Source organism: Cotesia typhae, unplaced genomic scaffold (genome assembly GCF_013202065.1).
Source record: "Cotesia typhae breed Kobodo isofemale line unplaced genomic scaffold, CoteBio_Ctyphae scaffold_13, whole genome shotgun sequence".
Lineage (NCBI taxonomy): Eukaryota > Metazoa > Arthropoda > Insecta > Hymenoptera > Braconidae > Cotesia > Cotesia typhae.
Genome location: NW_027423774.1, coordinates 4,800,856 through 4,827,516, shown reverse-complemented (window position 1 = coordinate 4,827,516; position 26,661 = coordinate 4,800,856). Strand labels below are relative to the sequence as shown.

General features: G+C 26.9%; 1 protein-coding gene across 1 annotated transcript; it reads left to right on the top strand.

Moving 5' to 3' along the window:
• The first annotated feature begins 5,974 nt into the window (after positions 1-5,974).
• LOC141535038 (homeobox protein unc-42) lies at positions 5,975-22,714 on the top strand. Its single transcript, XM_074254779.1, has 6 exons — positions 5,975-6,209; positions 10,311-10,438; positions 12,132-12,239; positions 20,438-20,620; positions 21,594-21,693; positions 22,608-22,714. Exons 1-6 carry the CDS (start codon positions 5,990-5,992, stop codon positions 22,712-22,714), a joined length of 846 nt encoding a protein of 281 aa, XP_074110880.1. The 5' UTR covers positions 5,975-5,989.
• Positions 22,715-26,661: the final 3,947 nt, after the last annotated feature.

The following is a 26,661-nucleotide window of genomic DNA, read 5'->3' as shown; positions in this document are numbered from 1 at the left end:
CCCATGTACATGTTGTGTGTTGCTGGCTCTCTATTCAGTATTTTCGTAAAATTTTCCCGGTGTCTCTGTTATCGTGTTGGCACCAGCAAGCACACCATCACCAGAGAAGCACACACACGGTGCCAGGGTAGACTATGTTCTACGTTTGTACCTCGTTCGTATTTCGTATCTCGTACAGTGCTATACAGTACATAGTATATAGAACCATCAGCCGACTCCTCGCTCGCTGAACCGGGTGGTTCGCCCTCTTCGGCCCCGGTTCCCCTGGCCACCATCTAACCTAGCGCAGCATCCGCGTTCTAGAGCTCTCGCAGCTCTCGTAATTGCATTTGACGTCGCTACGTTTTTGTTTCAGAGCAGTACGTGACGCTTCCGCCCCGTGAGTAGTGTAGTACTTTCGTACTTTCTCTTATACCCTCTTTCTCTTTCTCTTTATCCAGGTCTTTCTCCATCCTGCTCCTTATTTTCTTCCGAGAGCTTTTACCGAGCTCTCTTAGTTTTCCCGTCGTAGAGAGACTCTCTCGGATAAGAAAAAAAAAAAATAAAAATAAAAACGAGACATAATACAACCGTCCATTCTTCAAACTAACAATTCCAAGTTACTTTTTTTGGTTTTTATTTATCAATATTTTTATTTGTAAAAAAAATCAATTTTTTTTTTTTTTTTAATTTTTTTAGATTTTGCCAGCGATGATCAATTAGCTGTGTCGCATAAAAACAATCGGCTAAATGCTGTAAATAAAATGGTAAAATAGGCGTTATTATATCGAATTATAGTGACAATAATAATCTACTGTCGACACGTGTTGGCCAATTGATTCCACGGCACGTGTCTTCAATAAAACCGCACTTGTCGAAACATCAACTTCAACAATCACTTTTTTTATAATCTAAAGAGGCTATTCATTTATTTTGCCAACAAAATCAATTGTTATTTTTATTACGTCTTTTTAAATTTCAAATATAATTTACAAAGAATTTTTTTAGCTATACTAGCAACCTGCACTCACTATGTGACTTGTGAACTATTAATAAATAAAATTTTGCTTTAGTAAATAATGAATTGCTAAATTACAATGTACTTTCTTAACTATTGACATTTTTAAAGATATAAGCTCATCCCGATGTTACACTCATCAAGAGCTTTTATTTGAGTACCCACATGCATTTTCATATATTTTTCATATATTCATATATATATATAATATACATAAATATATAAAATATATGAAAAATTGATGTGGGTACTCAAAAGAAAGGTCTTGATGAGTGTAATGTCGGGGTGAGATTATATCTTTAAAAAAGTCAATAGTTCAAAATCGATTTTATCATATAACTATCCAGGAAAAAAAAATTTTCTTATTTTCTTCATAATATAAATTTTTTTTTTAATCTCAAATTTTATCATCAAAATTATAGATAACAAAATTATTTTAAAATGATGGAAGTAATTTAGAGAAAAAAATTTATTAATTATAATAAAATAAAATTTTTTAATTATTAAAAAATTTTTTAAAGAAAAGATCTAATTATTACATCACTAAAAATAAAATAATTGTTCTTAACTCTTCATTAAATAAAAAAAAAAAATTAATTTTTTAATTAATAAAAATTATTTGTAAATTTTAGTAAAAATATCTTAAAATTGAGACTTTTACAAAATAAATTTATAAAGTAGAAATTGACCCTTGATTTTAGACTCAAGCGGCGCTTCCATAAGTGGTAAGTAAAAAAATAGAAATTTTAAACAATTTTTACTGAAATTAATGTTAAAAAAAAAAAGAAAATAATTGCAGATAAAGATCAATAAAGCAATATGGAATTAGATGATAAAAGTTGGATTGGTTTTGCATCCTTGGATAGTACGCAGATCAAAGCTGTTCGTAAATTTCGACGAAGTATATATCGATGCACACACTACACATAACCCAGGGGTTTATTTGGGAACATGTGTGTCAGAGAGAGATATTAGCAGAGTACAGAGTACAGAGGTATAGAGTTCACCCAATGGACTCGGTATTTTCGACGGCGGGGGTGCCATATCGGTGGGGCGTGGTCCAAATCTGTCACATTCGCCACACGAGTTTATGCTTTACTCATATTCATCTGGAATACTTATTCAATCTATTGTGCTCTATAAATACGTATCAGTTTTTATTTTTTATTTTGTATTTTTATCAATGTATGCTCAGCATACCTTGCAAAATCTCCATTATATTACTTACAGGTAAACCGAGAATTTCATCAACAAGTCAACCCAGAATTTGTAAAGGATTGAGCGGCAATATGTGACCTTTTATCCTGGCACTTTCATCTAATCTATTAATCTACCCTCGTTCATATCTTTTACAATCTTCAGTCGGTGCATTAATAAACATAGACGGGTACTTATTTATTGATATTTTTATACTTTCACTCCAAGTCAGGGAGATGGAGATAAAAATTCAAGATCGAAGATTCAAGATTATAGGTTTTAGATTGAAGACCTTTTTTAATACTTACAAGCGCTAGACTTGTCTATAAATAACATCAAGTCCATGAATATCAATTCTTGTTATAAAGTTACGTTATTATAATGTCTCTAAATGAACTTTGCAACCATTATTTTGTGATAACATCTCAAATCTTTGCACTGATTTTTTTTTATACATACTTTAAATTTTTTGAAAATTAATGGAAATAGTTTGTAAATTTTGAAGCAAAAAAAAAATTAAATTGAAATAAATTATTTTTAACAAAATTTTCTTTTTAATCTAAAATTTTTATTGTAATTTATTTTTGAATTTTCGTAAAAAAAATTAATAAAAACTTTGATATTTTTTTTAATAGATTGTAAATTATTTTCAATTTAAAAAATTTGTATTTTTTAGTTAAATTTAGTGTCATTGCAAAGATCTTGACTTTCATTTGTGCCTTTTCAAGGTTTCACATCATTCTCACTGATAGTCAATTTATTATGATAAGTATTTAGGCTGAATTCGAAAATGCTCTATCTCTAAATACATAATTAAGAAATGACCTTATATCTCGAGAACTATTGACATTTTTAAAGATATAAGCTCATCCCGATGTTATACTCATCAAGAACTTTCATTTGAGTACCCACATCAATTTTTCATATATTTATATATTTTATATATATGTATGTATGAAAAATATATGAAAATGCATGTGGGTACTTAAATGAAAGCTCTTGACGAGTGTAACATCGGGATGAGCTTATATCTTTAAAAAAGTCAATATTTAAGAAAGTACAGTGAAATTTAACAAATGTCATTATTTAATATAGCAAAATTTTATTTATTAATAGTTCTAAAGTCACATAGTGACTGCCAGGTTGCTAGTTTTTATTAAAAACTTACAATTACTTTTAAAATAATTAATTTAATAAATAAAAATGATTTATTTAATAAAACTTAAATTGTTTTTTCAATAATAATTTTTTTTATAATCTTCAAACCCATAAAAGCCTTTCTAATATCAAACAAAAAAACTTCAGACAATAAAACCTCAATCGTACACTTTTGGTTTTACAATTGGCCGTGTTTTTTATTCAATACAATTTCTACATTGTCCTTAAAATTACAGCGTGGAAGTACGCGTGTCGATGGGCGTTCTGTTTTTACTAAATTTCAATAGATCCAAATTACTTTCATTGGTTATATAACACAATTGACACAACTATAAATTATATACTTCTCACCTCGTAAATTTTTATTGTCGTAAGTTAAGTCGAAAATAAAACCGGAGGACTTGTACAAATTTCATTGGACTTTCATCAAGTCAAATAAAATAAGTGCAATTCCTTACAAAAAAAAAAAATATATATATATATATATATATATATATATATATATATATATATATATATATATATATATATATATATATATATATATATATATATATACGCCGATCAGTCCTCTTAACCCATTAGAGAGCCTAAAAAAATAGTATAAATTATCGCTTCTTATCTCGCTCCTTTCCTACGTAACTCCTGACCCGTCTTTTATTTTTCGGCATAAAATTAACGCAAAAAAACATTCAGTATCCATCGAATGCATGATGAATAAAATAAAAATAAAAATAAAAATAAAAGCTCTTAAAAAAAAAATCAACAATTTTTTTTTCTATTTTCTATCGAGCTTTTTCTTGTTGCTCCGCGAAAAAACTGGTAGATCATCGTGAGGACGTCGAAGAAAAAAAAGTTACCGGGGCAAAAAAAGGCTCCGAGTACCTAAAGCATAAAAAGTAAATAAATAAAAGTGAAAAAGGTAAAAAAGTGAAGAAAATAAAAAAAAAAATAACGAAATGGCAAGACAAAAAAATGATAGAGGATGGGCAGAGAAGAAAATCGCTCGCAGGCTATTTTCCAGAGGAATTTTCATTGGACGACCGCCATATTGAGAGCCGGGATAAAGCACTGGCTCTTCTTGACGTTCTATTGGGCATTTCCATGGCAACCGTTCCCACGGAGCAACCAGTGAGGCCGAGGGTGGATTGACGGCAGTTCCAGGGGTCGGTACCGTACTGCTCCCACCCCCTGGTTCGACGCGCATCCCCCGACATCCTGTGCGGGATAACTACATTTCGCGGACAGAATCCCACAAGAACTCACGGCGAGCGGTGTCCCCGTCTCCGGTCATCCCTCTATTTATCCTCGGATCTCCAAAATACTTGGTATTAACACACTTAAAGTACGCCAGTTTGTTCGAATTGTTTTTTTGTTCGCGTTAAAAATTTTTATTCGGCGATTTATATTTCTCGAGGCCAAGTGCGCGATTCTGAGACTCTGTTGTCTGATGACAATAATAATAGTAGTTATAATAATCATAATAAATAATTTAATTCAATTGGTTACCTCAAACTCCCGCCAATTATTAAGATATTTGAATTTTCAAGGACGTCGCTCGCACTTGCACCCCTCTCTGACCGACTGAGGCGCCGTCTGAATTTAATAAAATTTTAATCACAATTTTTACGGTCACTTTTAGCTTTGTAATTTTTTTTTTTTTTTTTTTTGGATTGAAGTTAAACAATGGATTAAGTACCAAGTGCAGCCACGGCCAAGTGTCAAGCGATAAGTACTCATTACCAAGATATGTAATTGGTGTTTAGTGATGATGGTTGTGCGATTTAATAAATTTTTTGAAAAGTTTGGTTTATTATTGGTACTTTAGATTTTTGTGAGTGACTGTTGATTAATAAGAAACATTTATTATTATTGTGAAGACATTTTTTTCAAAATAATCTTTAAATTTTGGTTAAAAAGGAGAAATAATAATTTTTATTAGAAAAAAATTGTGAAGAGATTTTTTTAAATTAATTAATTTATAATTTTTTTAAAGAAGAAATAATATTAATTAAAAATTGTAGACATTTTTAAAAAATTATTTTAAAATTTTTATTAAGAAGAAATAATAATTAATATCAGTAAAAATTGTGAAAACATTTTTAAAAAAATTATCTGAAAATTTTTTTGAATAAAAAATAATAATTATAATAATTGTTTGAAAATATAAAAAAAAATTTTTATTAAAAAGAAATAATAAATAATAATAGTAAAAATTGTGAAGACATTTTTAAAAAAATTTTTTTGAAGAAGAAACAATAATAATAATTAATATTGATAATAATTGTGAACATTAAAAAAAAATTGTGGTAGAAAAACTATGTCCAGTTTGTAGAGCAGCTGATTAGTGTCTTCTGAAGAAGAAGAAGAAGAAGAAAAAAAAGAAGTGGCTTCCCAAAAGTTGGTAGATTTTTCAGCAGGGACCTCTTCCAGGGTCACAACGGCATCATCCTGGCTAACGACCTATCCGGTGGTAACGGCGGTGGGTCCGTCGGCGGGACCTCTGTAGGCGTAGGCGGTTCTTTGCCGACCACCGCGCTTAGTTTGGACCATCAGCAATTCAACATTTTTCCGGCGATATTTAGTCGGCAACTAAACTTCTCGGCCGCCGCGGCAAACTGCAGTCAGAACAAGCTCATGGATGAGCTCAGGCCGAACTTGGGACTCCTGGGGGTCGGCCTCGTCGAGAATGACACTTTTCACATTAATCATAATCAGGAGAAGAGAAAGTGCAGCAGTGCAAGCTCAAACGAACAGGACTTTGGGCTCTACGGAGTCCATCAGGGGCTTGAGGCCAGTCCTCCTACGCCGGCGGCTACTCCGGGGAGGAATAGCGTCGGGAATGCTACTAGTGTTGGTGAGACACTTTTTGGTTTTTTCCAATAGTTCGTTTAAGCTTTTAAAAATTTCTTCGATTAATTGACGAGAATAGAGTTCAACATTTTTGTGTTCTTTTCAATCAGAGTGATTATTTTAATTATTATTATTTAAAATGCGGGTGGAAAATATAATCTATACAATTTCTCAAATTTTATTATTATACACTTTTTATTTTTTTAAATTCAATTTTTTTAATACAATATAAAGAAGAAATAGATGCCGGTCTGACTATTGATACTTTTTACTACTTAAAACATAAATTTTAAGATTTATTCCGAAACTTTTCTGCGTAATCTTCAATTTTCAGTCTCTAAACAGCAAACTTCTTCACTTAAGCTTAAACTCAAACTTCTTCCTTCTTAGCTTAAAAATTGCAACGTTACTTTGAAATTAATTCTGTAAGAACAAAACACTTGAAATTATTTGAATTAAAATAAATAATTTATTTTTATAAAATCAGCGGGTGGAAAATATCATTTATAAAATTTTTAAATTTATTTCATCGAAATAGACTTTGTAATTTTTTTTTCATTTTAATTTTTTCTACAAAATAAAGAAGAAATACATGATGGTCTTACTATTGATACTTTTTACTACTTAAAATACATTTTTTAAGATCTATTTCGAAACTTTTCTTCTCAATCTTCTTACTAAACAGCTCATTTTTTAACTTAGCTTCAAAATTACAACATGACTTTGAAATTAATTATTTAATAATATAAATAACCATTTAAACTTATTAATTTTTTAAATAAACACAAATATTATCATAAAACAAACAGTAAATTACACTCAGTTTAAAAAAAAATTATTCCATAAATAAAAGCATTTTTTGCTCAACTTAGAACTAATAAATAATTAGTTTTACTATTTAAACCTTTTACTTCAAACAATAATTTCAATAATTATTTAAAATTGAAGTTACAAAAATATTTTTAATTTTAATTTTATTATTTCACATAAAAATTTTTTAAAATAAAAAATTGTGATTGAAAGTCTGACTATTGATCCTTCTTACTACTAAAAAATTTTATTTTTATTTATTTATCTATTTCAATCTTTTAAAAATTTTTTTGTACAATTTAGAATTTTTTTAAATTATTACGAAAGGGATTAAAATATTTTTTTGCAGCATAAAATCTTAATTTTTAACAACTTAGATCTATTTTAGAATTTTCTTTCACTAGATTGTATATTAAATTTATTATAATAATTAAATAATTCAAGAATTAATTTTTTAAAAATAATTTAAATAAAAAATTCTTAAATAATTTATATTTTTTAATTATTTTCTGTTAAAAAACCAATCACAAAGTACTTATCACCTAGATAAGTGTACATATTTATAAAAATGCACAACGAGTACTCGAGATGATGGGGAAATTTCACGGTCGTTGAGTCGGCAAGTGACGGTAGTCTTGTTGCGGCAACACGGGGGGTGTAAACTCGAGACCGAACAATGGGCCCGCGAGACCGACATATGGTTCTACCTGTTGTCGAGTATTGTTCGAGGATGGTCTCTCGCTCATTGAAAGGGACTTTTTTAAACTAATACTCCCCAGCTAGTACGCTATTATTATTTATTGTTGCTATTACTATTCATACAGTCTTCATCCTGTCATCAATCTCATTGTCACGCGAGTCATTTAAGAATCTATTTACTATTTACAATATCTATTTACAATTACACCTCTTAGTACTTCATTCTTCGAGTAGTTGTCAGTGGGATGTCAAGGTGTCATAATTATTATTAATTTACATTAATAAAAAATAATTCAGTTCTTTGTTAAACACAGAAAAAAAATCTAGTTGAATCAAGAAAATAATTTTAAAGAATTTTTCATCTTGATTGAAGACAATTAAAGTCTTCAAAATTATTTTCTTGGTTCAAGAATTTTTCTCTTATAAAAATTAAAGTAGCCGGTATCTAAAAATTTGTAAAATTTTTTTCTTTTCAGGAAAATCAATTCCAAAGAATATCTTTTTATCCAAACTAATTTTTTTTTATTAAGGTAAATTATCCAGTACTTGAACACTTATAAAAATGGGATCAGTAATTAAACAAACTTTTCGAATTATTGTAAAACAAAATCCGTATGCCTATTTATTATGAGTAGTAATTGATTTCTGTAAGTTTCTTCAATTATAAATCAAATCAATTATATTTTTTTTAACTTGAAGAGTTGATATGCCGAGAATAGCCGATAGATGCTATTTTTTCATGAAAAAGGTACTAAACCGTAAACCGAACGGTATCAGGTGTCTTGATCCTTCGACAAAATATACCCGAGAAAATATCAAACAAAATCCATGATAAAAGGACCCAACACGGTAACACGCTTGTAATTGTTTTATTAAAAAGTTTAATTATTTAAGATATTTTGTTCACGGATATTTATTTTGGGGATATTTTGTCGGAGGATCAAAAATCATATTTTTTGCAAAGTCATAAACTATAATTTTTATATTAAATTTTAGCGTCTTTATTAAACTATACTTCCAAATTTTCAAAACGGTACCCAGAACTTGAACAAACTGGGGCTTTATAATTTTAACAGCACTCTAATCTCTAATAGATTTATAGACCAGTGATCAGCATTGTAATTTGCATTAATTACTGCAAATTAAATAAATTTTACAGCTAAAGATTAGTGAAGTTAAAAATTATTAAACGCTATGAATTGAGTTTTTTTGATTTATAATTGAAACTTTGCTTTATCAATCATAAAAAATGTAATTAAAAAATTAAATACAAACCTTGTTCATTTTTAAATCATCATATTAAAGATTCACTGTATGATTTTTAATATTAATGTCATATATTTTATTAGTTCAACTACTGCGGCTTGTCAGAATTATTTGTTCTACTACTCCTCTCATAGTCTATCTTAAAAACGTCAAAATATAAATCTAAATTATTTGCTTTATTTTGCGTTTTAATCAATTTAAAATTGTTTATATTTTCATGAAAATCACTAATTTGAACTAATAATTATATCTTTGTGTCTTAAAAGTCGGGTCAAATACGTTTTACTTCGAAACCTGTTCTACTACTGGATACTTTACCTTAATTAAAAAAAAAAAAAAAAATAATTTTTTTTATTTTAAATCAAGACAATAAAATTTTTAAAAATAATTTTCTTAGCCCAAGAATTTTTCTCTTTAATTTTTTTCTCTATAAATTTATTTAATTTATTTAAAAAATTTTCTCAAAAAATAAATAATAAAATAACAATTTACAATTTTTTCTAAACATAAAATCCCCGAACAATAACCTCAAAGCAAAGTACCGACTGACTATTAGTGTCAAATGTTAGGCTTATTACTCCGCAGTCGGAATTATTCCCTTTGCTGTGACAGTAATGACGGATGTTATAAAAATGACAGATGGTCTTGTTGCCGTAGGCGACCCGCGGTGTCGAGTATCAGTGGCCCCCCGACTAAAATCGCACTTAACATCCCATCTACATACAAATACATACAATAATATTGATTATTATTATCATCAGCATCATCATCATCATTATTACCACCGCCTCCGTCTGGAGAACCGTCTACAGAGCTCAATAAGTGAATAATAAGACTGGATAAAACGTAATCAGGTGAACTTGACCGAGTTTCTGCTCGGGAATGTTTGAATGGGGTAAACGGGGGCAAGGCGCGTAAAGTGGACAGCATTCATCCTCGAACATTGAATCAGCATGTAACATGATTAGGTCATTAACGCCCTAACCAAGTTAGAGTACAGTGCGAGGGACTTGTTTGGCTGCTTGCTCGGCACCTCTATCTCTATCTTTGTCTATCTCTCGCCCACTCTTTATCGCCTCCTCCTTCTGCGCCGTCAACCTGATGACATGCAGATTCGCTCCTAGCTACTTCCGTTCCTTCAAGAGTCCGATGTCCGACCTCCGACCTCCGGCCGTTTGAATAATACATTTTTGTTTTAAGATTTAAATAAACTTTTACTTTTGAGCCGCGAAATATCTTTTGAGAAAAAATAAATTTAATTTTTTTTTTTTAATAATAATATTATATTAATTAATAAAATGTGGTTGTTGAGGTTACGCGGTGTTTGCAGGTGCAGAGGGTGCTTTCAAAAAATTGAAACCCGAGCCTTGTGCCTCAAGTCCGCATATCGGCCACACACCAACCACAGCAAGCTGTCCTACGCCGGCTAGAAGACGACACAGGACAACTTTTACCCAGGTATTTATTTTTAAGTTTGTATTATGATAATTCATTTTTTTATTACAACTCTGATAAGTACAGCTATCAACTCAATTTTTTAATTTATTGTCAGGGATTAAATGATTTTATTTAATTTTTTTATATTTATTAGAAACTTGCCGAGAATTATTAATTTTTTGTTGAAGAATTTTTTAATCAAATTTTAACATAAATTTTGATATTATCAATTATTTAATCAAAAAGGTGATAAACTTACAGGATTAATTAGAAAAAATTTATTTTCTTTTATTTAAGTGATTAAAAATATCGAAAATTTTATATGACACGAAATATTGTGCAAAAAAAATTTATTATCATTTCATCAGATTATTTAATAATAATAATAATTTTAAAAGCTTATAATTATCTTATATATAAATTAATAACAAATTAAATAATCAATATTCATAATTTTGCATTAAAAATATTTTGTTTTGTTAGTGTAAATTATTAATATAAATTCATAAGTGAAACACATTTTATTTTAAAGCGATTAATTATTTTTTAATTAATACATTTATTAGTTGTTATTAAATTTTGTATTTCTTTCCAACGAATATTTATTAAAAGTAAAAAAAAAATTGCTTATACTCAACAAATTAATAAATAGTTTATAAGTTAATTAATTTAGTAATAGATATTGAAATCTTTTATCTGACTTTATTTTTCTACTGTATTAAATGTTTTATATAATAAATAATAAATTACCGAGCCAAGAATCGAACCTGGATCTTCCCGAACACATGTTAAGTGCTCTATCATTTAAGCTACTGCTTTAAAATACGGCTGTTAATTAAGTTAGCATCGACAGAATTATTTCAGAATTAAACGACACTATTAACAATTGCTAAAAAATTAATCAAGTAAAAAAAATGTAATTAAAGCAGAAAATTTAACACTAAAAATAAATTTTTCTGATCTTTGCTTCTAGTGAGTTAAAATAAAAAGTTTTTTTAGTAATTTAAACCTTTAATCTTGATTAAAAAAAATTTTTATCGCATCCAAAATCATAAAATAATACAAAAAAAAAATTACAGGTAGTTGGAATTAATAGATGATGAAGAAAACAATCATGTAATTGTTATTATTGCAATAATAACAATAATATGATTGTTTTCTTTGTCATTTATTAATTCCAACTACCTGTAAATTTTTTTTTTGTATTAATTAAAATATCAAGTAGCCAAAAATAGTCCTAAGATGGCCACAATCGGTACTTTTCTAATAATTTTTTAATCCTGTCAAATAATTTTAAATCATATCTCTTATGGACATTTAACATTGTGAAATAATTTTTAATAATTTCATTCAATAAATTAATTTATTCATAAATAAATTTTACTTGAATAAATTATTTAAAAAAAATAGAAAAAGAATTTTTTGAAAAATGGGTGAAATTGAATTTGATAATTATTGGATTGGGTTGAGCTGTAGTTATCAAAGTTGTAAGTTAATGTTAATGAGGATGTAAATTAAACAGGAATAAATTAACGCAGATTTTATTTCACATTCCTCGCTGTTGATTACATGATTAACGTGTACGTGATGCAGACATTGAGTTAGATTTGTCCGTAGGTATGGACGAGTATGTGTGAATGTGTGGATGGATGTGGATTGTGGATGTGATGTTAAAGCGACGTGCCTTCAAATACGGTTTCCAATTGTTTCGCAGGAGCAGCTGGCGGAATTGGAATCGGCGTTCGCGAAATCCCATTATCCGGACATATACTGTAGAGAGGAATTAGCGAGGAGCACGAAATTGAACGAGGCTAGAATCCAGGTGAGTAGAGTATCCAACTATCCTATAACATTCCATTTAACTCTCATCATTCCTCATATATATATATATATATATATATATATATATATATATATATATATATATATATATATATATATATATATATATTAGTTTATTATTTGTCATCATATCATCCTTTCAATTACTTTGCAATCAAGAATTTTTGTTTTTAGATCAAATTTTTGTTGTTTTAATTTGCAATTTAAGTTAATGCAGTAATTATTCAAGCTTTGGGTTATTTCTTTATTCAAGTAAGATTAAATTTGATTAGAAAAAACTATATAAGTTTTCTATTCTATATTTCATTACATACATTTTAATGTTTTTACATTCTACGGGCAAAATATTGACAAAATTTAAAGTTAAATTTTTTGAGCAATATTGTAATGAATTATTGAGAAGAAATATCATTATAATTATTAAGAGTTTTGATTATTTAACACGTAAAATATAAATTTTTATCGGAAAAAAAAATATTGTTAAAATGACTATCCAATGTGTCCTCAAATGACGTTTCCTTAAAATAACGATCCGGTTTTCTGATTGAGTCAAATATGATTTTATTCAAATAGAATGTTACTGTTATTTTAGTTTTTTTTTTTTTTCTAAATTCAAATCCATATTTTTTATAAATGAAACGATTTGAAAAGTCATTATTTTTACCGGTATTATACATTTTTTTTTTTAAGGCTAATAATTAATTATGATTAAAAAAAAAATGATATGCCCTTTTGGCTTTAGAATTTTTTGGTCTTAGAGCCAAAAGGGCGTATATAAAAAACATTTTTTTATTCACTTTTCTTACAGATCGAAATGTTTTAAACATTCCTAGATTAGTTGGAGTAAAAAAAAATTTTTTTATACTCCTTTTAGTAACGCGATATGTAGTTTCCTCAAATCAAGCAACTGTTTTGTTAACGTGAGAATCTGTATAGTCAAATCAACTAAATGTAACGCCCAAAATAATGATACGGATTGTCATTTTGATGATCTGCTGTATAGCTGAATTTTTCTCTCGGTATTCTTTATAAATTTTTTATTTTGTATTTTTTACTTAAGAAAGGATTTAAATAATTTTTTTTTTTGGCGCGAGATGAAATTTTTATTCAAGAAAATAATTGTTAAGAAGTTTGTTGTTTTAATTCAAAAAGAAAAATTCTTGAATTGAGTAAAATTTGGTTGAAAATCGCAAGACCAAGACGGATTTTTCACATCAAGTTAAAAAAAAATTCTTTAAAATCATTTTATAGACTCAAAAAAAATTTTTTTTATCAAAGTTAATTTTTTTTTATCAGTCCACGGAAAAAAACTGACAAAAAATTGTAATAAATTTTTTCTAGCCTTAAAAACAATCAATTTGATTAAAATCTTAACTAAAAAAAAATAATTCTAAATAATTTTTTTATTTTAAATCAAGTAAAAAAATTCTTGACTCAAACCAAAAATTTTTTAGTTCAAAAACTTTTCTTCTGAATTAAAAATAATTAAATTTATCAAAATGATTTTCCAAACAAAAGATTGTATCTCTTAATTTTTCCACTGAAGTAAAACTTCTTAAAAGTATTAAAAATTAAAAAAATACCGAGTAACTGAAAACTTTTTAAGCAATAAATAAACAAAAAAGGACCTTTTGAAAATTCCAAACTCAGTGACACTGTAGAGTGCTCTTTGTCCTTCTGTCTTACAGTGGGTCTCGCGAGCGCACAGTGTGACTCATTTCGCGTAATTGAATGAAAGACGCGAGTGTGCAGGGGCGCTTAAATTGAATTACCAGCGCAAATGTCGATTCAAGATATATCTCCGCTTGGATATATATTCCCATTGCAACTCTACCCTCTTTCTCTTTTTCTATTTCTATTTCTGCACATCTGATGAGAGACTTTTCCCTCATACTCACCAATAATATTTCTCCTCCCTCTTCCCCTTCCATTTGTGTATCTATTGTATTTTTTTCTTTTAATATTGTAAAAAAATCAGAAAAATCAAGCTGCGAAAAAGCCTGGAAAATAATTGAATCGGGTAAAGAGTAGAATGAGCTTAAGGGCTCGTATAAAATATTTAAAAAAAAGGTAAATGTTAAATGGGATCTCAAAGAGAAATGGGTATTCAAAATAATTTAATGGTCGGCGTGGAGGCAGTCCTCTAGCTCAACCCGCGCTTCCTATTTTACAGTAATACGCGGATGAGAAATTGACAAAACTCCGTCGACGAGGCGGTTGGAGGTACATATTAAAGCAGTTGACGCAGCGTTCCCGCTTTTGATATATAATGCACGGGTGTTGTTTGCGTTAAAAGCCCGAGAACCGCCGTGACTTAACCCTGTTAAACTGCGATGCCAAGTAAAACGCGGTTTGCTTTTACTGATGCACCCACTACTGCCTATATAAGTTATGCACAAAGCATCACTTCCGCACTTCGTCGAGCTATTTCCTATATATTATCATCGTTATTATTATATGTACCTATGCCAGATTTTTAATATTCTTCTGTCCCTCTGCGTCGGCATTTAAAAATTTTTCTTCACTTTTAAATCTTCTTTTGCTTTGATTTATACGAAACCATACACGGAAAAAATTTACTTGATTAAACAAAAAAAATTCTTTAACTAAGAAAATAATTTTTAAGAGTTTTATTATATTTAATAAAATTTAATTTACTTAATTCAAAAAAAATTTCTTATTTTACTAATTTTTTTACTCCAATCAAGAAGATAAAATTATTTACTTAAACATTATTCACTTGATACTAGTTAATCTTTTTTTTTGTGAACCACCCTCGTCAAAAAAAATTTATTTATTTATTTAATAATGCTAAGGCAGTTGCCAAATGGCAAAGTTTACAAAATTATTATTGCAATCGTAAATACAATTTTATAATTTAATTTTAATATGATTTAATTAGGATATATACAGAAAAAAAAAATTTACTTGAATCAAGTAGATAATTTTGAAAAATTTTATCTTCTTAATTTGTGTAAAAAAATTCTTACACTGAGAAATTTTTCTTGATTTAAGTAAATTTTACTTAATTCAAGAATTTTTGGTCTTTATGCAAGACAATGAAACTCTTCAAAATTATTTTCTTGGTTCCAGAATTTTTCTCTTGATTCAACTTAATTTTTTTTTTCAGAGTATGAATTGATAAAATAATTCAAAATGACTGACAATGTTAATTTTTTATAATAAAAAAAATTCTTAAGAATTGGAAATATTCTGAAGTACTGTAAAAAATTCAATTTTTGTTATTTTCAATTTATCTTTTTATATTAGGGTAATATTAACTCTTATATCAATTATTATTCTTAAAATACTTTTTGAACCCGAGTGAAAATTTTTTTTTTAACTAAAAATCGTAAGAACATTTTTTAAATAGATTATTTTACACTTTTTTTGTAAATTTGCGAAATACTTTGAAATTTAAGCAAATTTTAACTGTAATAAATTTAATGTATTTTTTTAAGGTAGTATTATAAATACTACACGTGTCAAAGTCATATTTAATTTACTTAATTCATTTTCCTGTATGCAAAGTCATGATACTAAAATTATCCGACGTTCAAAAATTTTTGATTTTTCCAGATGACTAATTTAATTTTTATTAATTTAGTTTTTTATTAATTAGCGGGACAATAAGCTCTCAATCTTTACTTTTTATTGTAAAAAATATTTAATATGTAAATTTATTTTAAAATTCTAAAATTGTATTATAAATTTTGAAAAAATAATTTTTTTTTAGATATAAAAAATATGACCGGGTGTTTTTATACATTTTAATTAAAAGCTGATAAATTTGTAACACTGGCAATATATGTCTTCTTTTGATATAACACTTGAAAAGTAAAAAAGACGAAACGAAAAATAGGTCGAAGTAAAAGTAGCCTGATAATATGAATATATTAGCAGAATTAATAGAATAACGTTTGAAGTGTGTCATTAAATGAAAGGTAAAAATAAAAGGCGAGAGAAAATAGAGATTGAGAGCTTGAGATTGGCAAGTTCAAATGAAAACTCGACTAATTTGATATCATTGCGGGGCTACCGGATCTCAGTTTTTTTTCTTCATACTTTTTCCGCGTTATAATGAGATTTCTTGTGCGGTGATTCAAAAATTATTCACTCACCGCGGTTAAGTATTTTTTTTAAAACTTTCTGTTTAACTGGAGCTCAGCTAACCAAATTATCCTGATCAATTATTCCATTCGTTTTTTAAAAATTAATTCGGATTAACCTAAAAATTATATTTGCTGATGTTAGAAAACTCTAAAGTTGGAAGAAATTAAATGCCTGAATTTTCTCACTACCACAGATTTTAGTTTGAGCTTAAACCTTTTAATTATTAATATCAATATTTAAATTTTATACACAATAATAAATAAATAATCGTCCTTTAAAATTAACAATTATTTGGCTTCTCTGAATAATTTAACAATTTTAAAATAACTTTTATGGAATCTGCAATAAATAAGAAAGAAGAAAACTTTTTTTAACAACACTGTAGATACTTAGAACTTTATTAGTATCGAGTGTTTTACATATAATTATATCAAGTGCCGACAATACTTAATTTCTGGCTTTTTTGAGCATTAATGAAAGAAAAAAATGTTAAAAAAAATTAAAACTCCATTTTTTAAAAATTATATCTTATTTTAGCAATTTTATCTTTTAAAAATGCTAGATCTTGGTTTGATGGTTTAAAAAAGTCATTAATTTTTGCTTTGTAGCTTATCGCTTCAGTAATAATTTTTAATGAAGTAAAAAAAATTTTTCTTTCAACAATTACATAATAATTATGATTTAAGAACATGTAGGACAGGGAATATTTAAATTTAGAACAAAATACTGGGGCGCTTTTTGACCAAGTAATTATTGAATAAAAAATCATTAAACTTGGCAGAATTAAATAATAGTCCTTCGCAAATTGATTCTTTTAATTTTAAATTTAATCATTGAAAAAAAAATAAAATGATAAATAAATAGGTAGTGCTCGCGCGTAAAACTGCCTTATCTCAGGACCCATCACATAGTCAAGTAAATAAACTTTACTATAAAGAAATTACTAATAAACGTTCAACCAATATAATCTTTGAGAATGATTTAATTTTTTGGTTCTTCTTTATTTTAGTTTAGATTACTTATAGGACAGTTTTATTAATTATTAAAACGCAGCAAGATTAGGGTAGAAAACTAATTATCAACAAAAAATTTCATTTATTATACTTTTATGGAGGCCTCAAGAGAGTGCCAAAAGTAAATTATCTGCTTTAATTTTTTTAAACAGTGTTTGGAGTATTTACAGTCAGTCTGATGACCTCCAGTGCATTTTACATGTGTTTTAAATAAATAAATCGATATATTCAATTGGCATTTGTTTTTACTGGACCAGACTTAATTACTGACATCAGACAGACTGTACTACATTTTTTTAATGTAAATATTTATTTATTTCAAAATGAAATATTACCAAAAAATCAAGATTTCATTTCTTCTCTTCGTATTTTGTTCAAAATTTTTTACTCCCTGTAAATCTTTAGTCCGATCATCATCCGTGCAATTAAACGTACACCTACTGGTTCTTTTTTCCATCATCCATTTGTTGTATTCTGTTGCTCGGATTGGATTATTCGAGGGTGGCGTATCCATCGCGAGCTCGATACGAGCCGAGGGAAGATAAACTGGAGAAGAATCTCGAGTCCTGAGATAGAGATCTCCCTTTACGCGTCTTCTTCAGCTCTCGAGGCCGAGACATTTCAGAGATCTATCTAGGGTGGATAAAATTCGATTTAAAATGGCAGCTCAGATATAATGGCAGCCTCCGGTACATCATCGCCTACCCTTGACTCCCATCTCAATTTTACCATCCACTCTCACACTCGCGCACCGGCCTAAGGCCATTTTATTTATTATTATACGCTATATTTCTTCTTTTTTCTCAATTCCATCACATACTTTTCTATTATCACTTCTGAGTACGCTCTTCAAAATTGTTTTCAAGATTTGGTACTAAAATAAGAGAGAGGTTTCATCAAAGAGACAATTTTCTTTAAGCAATCTTACAATTTTTTGTACAAAATTAAATTTTATTCAGCCAAATAAAATTTATTTTTTCTACAAAACTATTTTTTTTTATTCAAATAAACTTTTCAATAGAATTTATAAAAATTGTAATATTTTTCTACAATTCTTGATTTAATTCAATAATTTTTCGTCTTAATTCTTCAAAATAATTTTTTTGAATGATTAATTTTTTTCAAAAATCAATTTGATACTAAAATAAGAGAACGTATTCATCAAAGAGATAATTTTCTTCAAGCAATCTTAAATTTTTTGTACAAAATAAAATTTTATTGGGCCAAAAAAAAAATATTATTCTTTCTAAAAAAAAATTGTTTTTATTCAAATAAACTTTTAAGTAGAATTAAAGACACAATATTTTAAAACTTTTGATATTTTTTCAATATTATTGACTTTATTTAATTATTTTTCATTTTAATTCTTCAGAATAATTTTTCTGAAAAATAAATTAAATTTTTCTTTAGTATATTTTAATTTCTTCATCGAAAAATGATCTAACTTTTGCAAATAATTTTCTTGTTTAAAGATTTTTCTTCTTTTTAATAAAGTTAATTTTAACATCAGTGTGAGAAATTTGCTTCCAAATGGTTTTCTTTCTGCATCCAACAGCAGTAGACGCTGAAAAAGAAAAAATCTAAAGAAAAATGTAAAACAAAACTAAAAGGTCTGAGTTAAGCTCTTAAAAAAAAAAAAAAAAAAAAAAAAAAAAAAAGAACATTTAAAAAAGTACTATATCTTTATATATTTTAGCAGTACTTTTTTTCTGCTGAAAACTCAGCCAGTATCTCAAGAAGTAGCAAGAGAGTAAAGAGAAAGAGAGTGGATACGGTTATTGAATTACCAACTCTTCTTAGCTTTTCAGTTCTTTCAGGATACGCGTCTCTCAGTACACTACAGACGAAAAAAAAGACTCTTAGGTGGATGTTTTTTACCAAAAAATCTTTATCATATTTTTCCATAAAAAAAATTTCTTCTCTTGTCAACTTTGAATTTTTAGCCGAAATTAAAAATATATTCCGCTTAACTGCGCCATGTTAAATTCGCGGTTCGCGCTTTATTCGGGGGCGCGTTTACGTCCAGAAATGTCAATAAAACGTGCCCGCCAATGGGATCTCACGGGATGACGTCACGCGTTTACTATCGTCCAATAAGCGCAGGGCAACTGAGCTTTTCTCTCTCGTTCGGGAAACTACCAGCCTCTAGTATAACACCCGCGGGCTTTCTTATCCGTCTCTGGTCCTGTATTGTGTACGGGCGATGGAGATGATAATGCTGATAGGTGATGGCTATGCACTGCCCCTCTTTTCGCGGGGGTGTTTCTCTTGGCAACAAAATGATATATAATAATAAAATTTGTCTGCTATGAATATTAGTAACAAAAAAATATCTTGAATTGAGAAATTAATTTTTTTTTTAAAAGAAGAAATTCATTTTTTTGAAGTTAAAAAACCGAAGAAAAAAATTTTTTTTTAATTTACATGAAAGTAAAAATATATACACCGAAAAAGCGAGATACAAAAATTACATTTTATGTTATTGTAACATGATGCTTATTAGAAAAAAAAAAAAATCTGGAATAATTACAATTTCAATATTTAAAATTGAATTTATAAAAATTTTATTTCAAATTGTAATTTTTTTAGTTTTTTATTTTTAAGCGCTTAGTATAAAATATAATTTTAAAATATTTATATTTTTATTTTTATTTAAAAATTTTAAATATAATTTTTGCATTTTTCTTCTTTTAAAATTTCTTAATAAATTTTTTATTTTTACAAATATTAATTTTTCTGTAAAACTTTTTTAAAGATTTCAAGATCAATTTAAAGAATTAGGGTAGAAGTACCGGTTAAGACTATTTTGGCCATTTAATATTTTATTAAATTTGTAAAAAATTTAACTATTTAAGTAGAATTTTTATAGAATTTATGATAAAGTACATTTATACGAATTGAATTTATAAAGTCTTGCGCTTATAGGAATATTCATACAATAATTTAAAAATAAAGTGACCAAAAAGGTACTTCTATTCTATATAAAAAAAATTGAGCTAAAAAATGCATTATTATTATCCCAGTAATTGTAAGTTAATTTTTTTGTTTGCAGGTATGGTTCCAAAATAGAAGAGCCAAATACCGAAAACAAGAGAAACAATTACAAAAAGCCCTGGCACCGATTCCTACATGTCAAGGTGCGATGATGAGAAATATTTATCCAGGTGCTGGAAGAGGGTATCAGCCTTACGCTCACCCGCACAATAGTATCAATGGGATAAATCGTTATCCTCAGGTAAATTTCAATTTAAATTTTATTTTATGAATCGTGTTACAAAATAATAAAAAAATTAATATGATTAAAAAGATGGATACAATAGTAACAAAAATTAAGGGGTATAAAAACGAGCTGTAACTCCGAGAAAAATGATCATATAGCAAAAAAAAAAAAAAGTAAATTGTAGCTTCAAGTGTCTTTTTTTCAGATATGACCATGAAAATTTTTTATCATGTTCGGGTCTGAAGAAATTAAAAAAAAACCACAAAAAAAAATTTTCCAAATTTTTTCTCGCCTTAAAAAAAGTCTACGGGCTTAAAAAAATTTTTTTCCATCATTTCGCTGAAAAGCTTTTTCAGAAAATTGAATGCTCTTCAATTTAACGTGATCAAAAAACCCGTACCATGATTTGCGGCGGAGTTATCATCAGTCAAAGCAAAAAAGTATATACAGTATAAAATAAATACATAAATTATTAATTAAAACTATTTATTATAATAATCATTGATTTAATTTCAATTTATTATTTTTGATTTAACTGAGAAAAAAACTTGAATTTTTCTATCGGTAAAACTTTTCAAAAATGATATACTTGAAATTTTATCAATAATAATATTAAATATTAAATGAGGAAATAAAAAAAATATAAATTAGCTTTCATAGATAATGTAAAATAAAAAAAATTCTCTATGAAATTATTCATCTTGAACCCGCATGGATTAAATATAATTGACGTAGTGTGGCATACACGTGGTTCATCAGTATACCCATGTAACTAAATTGCATTTGTAGGTAATTAGTAGAGCCCGCTTCGGATTACCGAGAGCCTGTCGCTTTAATTGACCCGATAATTTGTACCACCGATACGGATGCCACTGAAAAATTATTTTTCTTTCTAATAATATTAATATTAATATTAATGTTAATATTATTTAACAAGCTTTACAGATTCAATTAATAAATAATAATAAAAAAAAATAATTTATTGCAGATGGGAGCGTCGTCTTATCCAAGTATGCCTCAACCCTTTTCGATGTCGCACTCTGCGTCGAATATGTCGGCTGTAACGGGAATGCGACAAGATGCGATGGGTAATTATCTTCTATATAATTAGAATTTTTATAATTGTGTTTATTAATGCCAAGGCTCAGACCAAATGGCAAATTTCATAAAAGTAGTAAATATATTTGTTAAATTAGAAATTTTTATAGTTTTTATTACGACGGGACACTTCAGTAAAAAATTTTGCGTCAAAAGAATTTGTGTTAAATATTTAACATTTTTATGTGTAAATTTAACATTTATTGTGTTAAAAAATAAAATATACTATTTTTTTAAAAACAAAATATTTAAAATAAAAAATTAAAAATTTTGTAACTGGGATTTTTTTTTTAAAGCCAAAATTTTTTTTTTGCATTTTTCAATCAGATTTTTTTACTTTTATACATTCTCAACTTGATTATAGAAAGAAAAAATTTTTTTAAGCCCCCTTTTGGTTCTACAAAGCTAAAGCTTTTATAAAAGAGCGTATTTTTTTAGATACGCTCTTTTTAGAATTATTAAAGCGAAATCTGAAAAAGGAAAAAAAAATAGGAATTATTTAAAAGCGAGACACTGTAAAATATGTACCGGAAATAACAGTAGAAACTATACAACAAATTGAAGACGGGCTTGGAGAATGATATAAGATATAAGATTCACTCACTCGAAGACGCTCCATTTCCTTTAAAGCGACGTCTTACATCATTTCCTGTACAAAATGGCATATCGCTTTTAAATCAAATCAAGAGTATTCGAGAATTGCTTATCGACTTGCCCTTCTTCCTCGAATTTCCTCTACCCCTTTAGATATCTTCTTTCTTGCCTTTGTCATTATTCTTTATCACCTTATTAATTAAATTCAGTGAATTAATGGCCCTGATCAAATAATTACAACGTAATTTATTTTAATTTATTGGTAAATACTTCGGATAATTATTATTATTATTATTGTTAATATCAACAGGAATGTCTGCAGAAGATGAGTGGTACAACAAAAGCATCTCCGCGTTGAGAATGAACACGGCACATCATCCAAATTTAGCTGCGCCTATGCTTCAATACCAGACATAATTTCCACCGTTGGACACTAAAAATAATATAAATATAAATACAAATATAAATATTTAAAACTAAATAAATAATTGAAATAATACCGATTTGTTCACTGAAAAAAAAATTTTTTTTCGCCTAGAATACAAAGTACTATTAATTCTATTAATTATTATTAATTAATACCTGCCATTTTTTATTGTTTATTAATTATTTTAATTTTAATCTAAAAAAAAAAAAATATTACATCTGTCAAAATAATTATTGCCGACGGGATTAAATTTATGACACTAAAATTAACAGATATTTAAAAATTTTTTTGATTTTTACAACAAATTTATCATTAAAAAATTTCCACTTGTAAAAATTACAAGTGTGAATTTTTTAAAAATAATTTTTCGCAATTAATTTGTTATAAAAATTCTAAAAACTGTTACTCTGATTTAAGAACGTTCATAGACAAGAAAAAGACACCAATAGATTATGGCTATTGGTTTATTTCTCATGCACTAGTGCTGCCTCTATTTACAGACTATCGCTCACTTACTTCCACTCACGTAAAATATCAAAAGTCGCTAAGTTCAAACATTTTTTATAAAAAAATTAATACCGCTCGTCTATGCTAATTTTAATAAAAAAAAAATACTTGTTATAACTTCAATTAAATATTTGTAATTTTTCAAAAAAAAATTCTAAGGAAAATATGGTTGTTATTCTATAAAATGATCACTCTAACTACGATCAGGGTACTGAAAGAAAAAAAAAACTTTTATTAAGAAAATTTTTTTGATATAAGAATGTATGTTCTTGAAAATTTTCAAGAATATATATTCTTAGCTTAAGAACTTGTTAAATTGATTGAAATAATTTTTACTTAATTTAAATAAAGCTTTTTTTTTTTTTTTTATTTATTATCCAAAGATAAATATTGATGCTCTTCTCTTCAGAAATTAATAATTAATAATTGTTAATTGAGTAAAAGTATTTTTTTTCTCAGTGTAGGGAATTTATGTTAGATGTACGATTTTTAATTGATAATATTTCAAAAAATTAACAACGCAAGGAGGATTAAAAAAAATTTATTCGTATAGAGGACACTTAAAAGTACGCGTATACAAAAATTGAAGAATACTGTAAGAAAGGTGATTTTTCACAGGACATTCTTAAGGACATTTCGAAAAAAAGCCGTCTTAAAATTTTTTTGAAATTTTAAGCACTTATACTCATAAGTATCCTCTAATACGCTGGAATTTTTATTCTATATCTATTGGTGTCTTTTCTTGCCGTGGTACCTCCTTAAGCATCGTAAATTTTAGTATTTAAAAAAAAAAAAAAGTGGGAGAAAAAAATTTTTTTTTCAGTGTTCATTAAACATCAATTATCAGTTTGTCAATAAATTTTCTAATTAAAAAATATTTAGAGCGTATTCACCGTAGAAACTTCTACATGTCCAAGAAAGTATAATATTTAATATATAAAACTAGTTATAAAATGTATATTTGTCCCAGCAGCAGACCTCTCTTCTTTTCTTCAATTATTATTTTAGGTGCAATTAATTTATTTACACTTACTATTATTTATTTATTTATTTATTTATTTATTTATTTTAGTTGTTAATTAAAAGAAGAAATGAAGAGAGGCGAGGACTAAGACTGTTTCGTTATTTATTGAAACAACGAAGCAAGTTTAAATAAAACAAAGCTCATTAATTTGAGATTTGAAGCTAATCGAGAATTAATCTGTACATATAATAAATAAATATACACTACTCTTATATATACATATACAGCATTAGCACCCGCGGGTAATAATTTAATAAAATAAATAACAAATAGTATACGCAACTTTTTAAATATCTTTTTAAACAATATAAGACAATTTTCATGAAGAAATAATTTGTTTAATGCTTTCAATTTTTGTAAATGCTGAATTACAATTTAATCTTTTGAGATTATTATTATTGTTATTAATTAATTTGGTTGGATTAAGGGGGAACACCACTGTGACGATCGAAAAAAAAAAAGGAGGTGATTTTCGGGAATTTTTTTGACAGGGAAAATAAAAGAATTTGCGGATCGGATTTTTTTTATTTTATTAAGGGTATATTAAAGATTATTACCCTAAATTTTCATTAAAAAATATTTAATTACTACAAAGTTATTAACAATCTCGTAGAGCACTAAAAAAAATTTCCCCCTCCCTAGTCGGTTCGATAACTCAAAAACGGATCATCTGAAAATAAAAAACTAAATTTTTTTTTAATCAGTAAAGATGTAGTTATCGTCGCACGTACGGAATTTTGAAAATTTTCATTTAAAAAAAAATGGCGGCTGATTGAAAATTTTCTCAATATTCTTACTGTTTTTTTTTTTTTTTTTTTTTTTAACTTGGCTAAAAAAATATTTAAAATAAAAATTTTTTAAATTACGTACGTACGACGATAACTACATCTTTACTGATTAAAAAAAAATTTAGTTTTTTATTTTTAGATGATTTGTTTTTTAATTTATCGAACCGACCATGGAGGGGAAAATTTTTTTTTAGAGTTCTACGAGATTGTTAATAACTTTGTAATAATTAAATATTTTTCAATAAAAATTTAAGGTAATAATCTTCAATGTACTCTTAATAAAATAAAAAAATCCGAACCCTCAATTCCTTTATTTTCCCTGTCAAAAAAATTTCCGAAAATCACCTCTTGTGGTGTTCTCCCTTTAAAAATAAATTTTTAAGTAAATATAATGTGGAGTAAATAAATATACAGTGTGTATATTTATAATTTGTCTTTCCAGTCAGATAATTTACAAATATATCATCCAGCATTCACATTAAAAATATAATTGTTTAAGCAATATATCAAACAAAATACTTACACACATACGACATTAAAATGTTTTTATCAGATAACTTTAACGTGGAAAGAACAAATACAGTAAATAAAGTAAATAAAAATAAACGAGTTTAAAATTTTGATTATTAATAATAAGTTTGTAACATATCAGACACTTTAAATCTTAATAAAAAAAAAAATGCTCTATTGTTCTATTTATCGTTGTAAGTACGTTGAGATTCCCTAAAATTAAGGATTTAAAAGGATAAAATTGTATGAGACTATTAAATATAAAAAGGAATGATTGGGAAATAATAATTGGTATATTGACATATTATATGATTACTCTTTGGGAGATTAGAATATTTTAGATTTAAGTAAGGATCACGTATTGTATGTATGTGTTGTAAATAGCATAAATAAAATACGTTTAATGGTAAAATTATAAAATTAATCTTGTCTATAATCATTGATTTATATTTTGTCGCCTGTCAAAATAAGATAACGATGCTGAAAGTGTAAATAATCTTATCCAATAAATTATTAATAAATAGTAGTTTTAAAAAATATAAAATACGCGTTAAAAAAAAAAGTAAATTAAAAAAGCGTCGGACGATTTTTATCTTAGTTAATAAAAAATTTATTTAAAAGCCATACAATAAAATTAATTTTTAATAATACTCAAAATAGCACACTGAAAAAAATTTTCTTCAGGTAAGAAATAAAATTGTTTAAAATTTTAAACAAATTAATTTCTTGTCACAAAAATGTTTATTTAATTTTTATTTTTGTTTAAGAAATTTTTTTATTAAATTAATTTTTTCATTTTATTTTATTTTTTCGAAAGAAATTTTTTTCTCTTGGTAAAAATTACTAAAAATTTAATTGGTGTGTAATAATCAATTAAATAAATTTAACGAGAATTTTAAAGCTAATTTAAGTTACTTTGGCTTACTTTGGAAACGCAAGGATGTAACTTTAAAAATTAAAAATTTTATTACAATTTTTGAAATAAAAATAATCAAAAACTTTAATTATTTTATGGTAGACTAGATAAAATTTATGTAAAACCTTCTAAAATCTACGATAAGCTACGGTAACATTTTTTGAAAAAAAAAAAATTATCTCACTTACCGAC